Source organism: Naegleria gruberi (genome assembly GCF_000004985.1).
Source record: "Naegleria gruberi genomic scaffold NAEGRscaffold_117, whole genome shotgun sequence".
Classification (NCBI taxonomy): Eukaryota; Heterolobosea; class Eutetramitea; order Acrasida; family Naegleriidae; genus Naegleria; species Naegleria gruberi.
In genome coordinates, this window is record NW_003163210.1 from 1 (window position 1) to 2,693 (window position 2,693).

A 2,693-nucleotide genomic window follows, 5' to 3' on the forward strand; every position below is an offset into this window, starting at 1 on the left:
GAAAGACTGAACACCTCACATTCGTTCCATTATTTAATGCTCATGAATTAATTGGAGATTTCGGAAGAAAACCAGATGAAATTGTAGATTTGGCAGTAATGAAAGGAAATGATTTATATTGTGGAATGATTATGTGTAGAGAAGGAATTCAAAAAGGAATAATTGAAATGGAAAATTATTTACGGAGATTTGCTGTGCACAATGGAGCCATGACTTTGAGTGATGTCACTTTGCATTTCTAATAATTTTAGTACGTCATTCTGTAATCTCCAAAATATTCAAAATCCATCTCGTTTTAATAAATTCCTCACAAAATGAAACTCTTTTGTAAAGTTGTAACTGCCAATGTTCTGTTTATTGTGAATTTTGGAAGTTTGACAATCTTCTTTTATCCATGTTCACTCGTAGTAACCATCGGTAAAGAAATGAGCTATGTTAAGTTTCGGTTCAGTGTTTGAGTTGATAATAATTTGCAATTTAAACAAGAGACAATAAACCTGGTCTTTATTATTCTAAATTACACTAATTCAAAGTTTATTCTAGAATTGCAAACTTCATTTCCCTGTGCATTGGAACTCTTCGTAATTGCAATGAAACAAATGAAAGAGGTAGTAACTTTCGAACAATGAACTTGCTATTCTCCACAAGTTTAAATCAAACCTCCGTTCAGTTCGTATCCAAACAAAATCAAAAAAAACAGAAACTTTAATTATAACCTACCATATCAAAATAATGGATCTCTACATTCCTTCTGATTTAAACAATTGTGATGATGATTTTTGTGACGAAATGTTGCCAGTTGAAGAAAAATTAGAAAGAAGAATGGATGAATTGACAATTTTAGATGGTGATGCATTTGTCTCAAACACAACAAGCAATTCCCAAACAACAGGTGCTTGGATTCGTGCTAAACATTTGGAAGAAGAAGGTTATGATCAAGAATTGGTTGACCACAGTGAAAATTTTGTCGATTTGGTTATTGTAATGGATTGTACTGGATCAATGTCTGGTGAAATTGAAGTTGCCAAACGAACTGTCACTACTATCATCTCAACACTTCATGAAAAGTTTCAATCTGATTTGAGATTTTCAGCTGTCAGTTATAGAGATCACACTGATGATTATGCAGTTAAGGAATTCCCATTTACAAAGGATTTAAATAAGGCAAAGGGTTATATCAATACAATGTCAGCTCAAGGTGGAGGTGATCATCCAGAAGCTTTGGCATCAGCTCTCTATGTCATTAATGAAATGCCATTTAATAAGAAGGGAAAGAAGATTGTTGTTTGGGTTGCTGATGCTCCTCCACATGGAATGAAATGTTATTGATTGGATCAAATTGGGATCTGCTCTCCAGGAGAAGAATGTTGTCTTTTATGGAATTTTGTGTGAAAGAGCAAAGGATGATCAACAATTGACCTTGTTTATGGATTTTTTGACAACTAAAACTGATGGTAAATGTTTACTCTTAACAGATGCTAATAAGATTCCAAATTTGGTGATTAATGGTTGTGTGGAAGATGAAGATATGGACAATCTTGTTGCAAAGAAAATTAAAGAATTGGGAGAAGAGAAGGTCAATAATTTGGGAATGGATGATTTACTTAAACTTATTCACAATGAAACATCCTCTGAAAAGGTTGCCCAAGTTAAAACCTTTGAAATTGCCTCAACCAGAACTAAGAATTTGATGCAATATTCAACCTTATCTGATATGCAATGTGATGATTTTGTTTCAGCTCAGAATGTCATGACTAGAAATGATGATTGTGAGGCAGAGAGCGATTCATTTGATGATTATGGAGGTGTTTACTACAAAGCACCAACAATGGAAAAGGTGGCAAAGGCCTATTCCAGAAATTTGAGAAAGTAATTTTGCATTTTTGTAAATAGTGTACATAAATAAATAGAATTTCGAGAATATTTATTAAACTATAGGATAGGCATTCTAATTGGGTTTGGTTAGGATTCAGAGTTGATTTATTTGGGTTATTTAAGAGATTACTTAGTGAAGATTCATATCATTGATTATATTTCTTATCGTCTATAAATGATGTAAATTTGATGGTTTCATTTCTTGTATTGATAGATATTTAAAGGTCAGGTCAGTACTAACTTTTGAATTATGGACTTTGAGAAGTCAAATGTTTGGGACGTGAATCTACTCATTAGATTGAATAGGTTTTGCTAATAAAAGAACATTTCATTGATTTATTGATTATAACGGTCAAATTGAGTTGAATGGAAGTGAATCTAATGTTGATTCATCGTGGATGGGTAGTTTCGCCACGAAGTGGTGCAACTACCAACCTTTGTAGATTGAATCAGGTTGATTTTCATGCAATATGAAATATAGCATTATCAAGAGTGTGATTGTTCACCAATTCAATGATCAATATTCAATAATCGGTTTGATTTCAATCAATAGCTTGATCATCAAGCTTTGATTTAATATTCCAGTAATCAACGGCAGTCTATTTTTAAATTTAATCAAAGACCATATATAGTATCTAGACTTTTATGAAACTATCTAGATGTGTTCTATATTGAATAATATATTTGAAAATGAGAAGAATTAACTCTTCTATTGAGTTTTATTGGTATTGCAAGGTATTTCGATTATAATAATCTACACAGAAATCACACTTGAAATATAAACTGTATTACAATGTATGAGAAACATAACGGTGGGG

At 32.1% G+C, this 2,693-nt stretch overlaps 2 protein-coding genes across 2 annotated transcripts; both read left to right on the top strand.

Annotated features, from left to right (window-relative positions):
• Nucleotides 1-732: 732 nt before the first annotated feature.
• Nucleotides 733-1,329, top strand: NAEGRDRAFT_76332 (vWFA domain-containing protein; the record flags this gene model as incomplete). The annotated part of the gene is made up of 1 exon (XM_002668700.1): nt 733-1,329. One exon carries the CDS (start codon nt 733-735, stop codon nt 1,327-1,329), a length of 597 nt encoding a protein of 198 aa, XP_002668746.1.
• A 97-nt stretch (nt 1,330-1,426) lies between these two features.
• Nucleotides 1,427-1,873, top strand: NAEGRDRAFT_76333 (60 kDA chaperonin-like protein; the record flags this gene model as incomplete). Its single annotated transcript, XM_002668701.1, has 1 exon — nt 1,427-1,873. One exon carries the CDS (start codon nt 1,427-1,429, stop codon nt 1,871-1,873), a length of 447 nt encoding a protein of 148 aa, XP_002668747.1.
• Between the last annotated feature and the right edge of the window lie 820 nt (nt 1,874-2,693).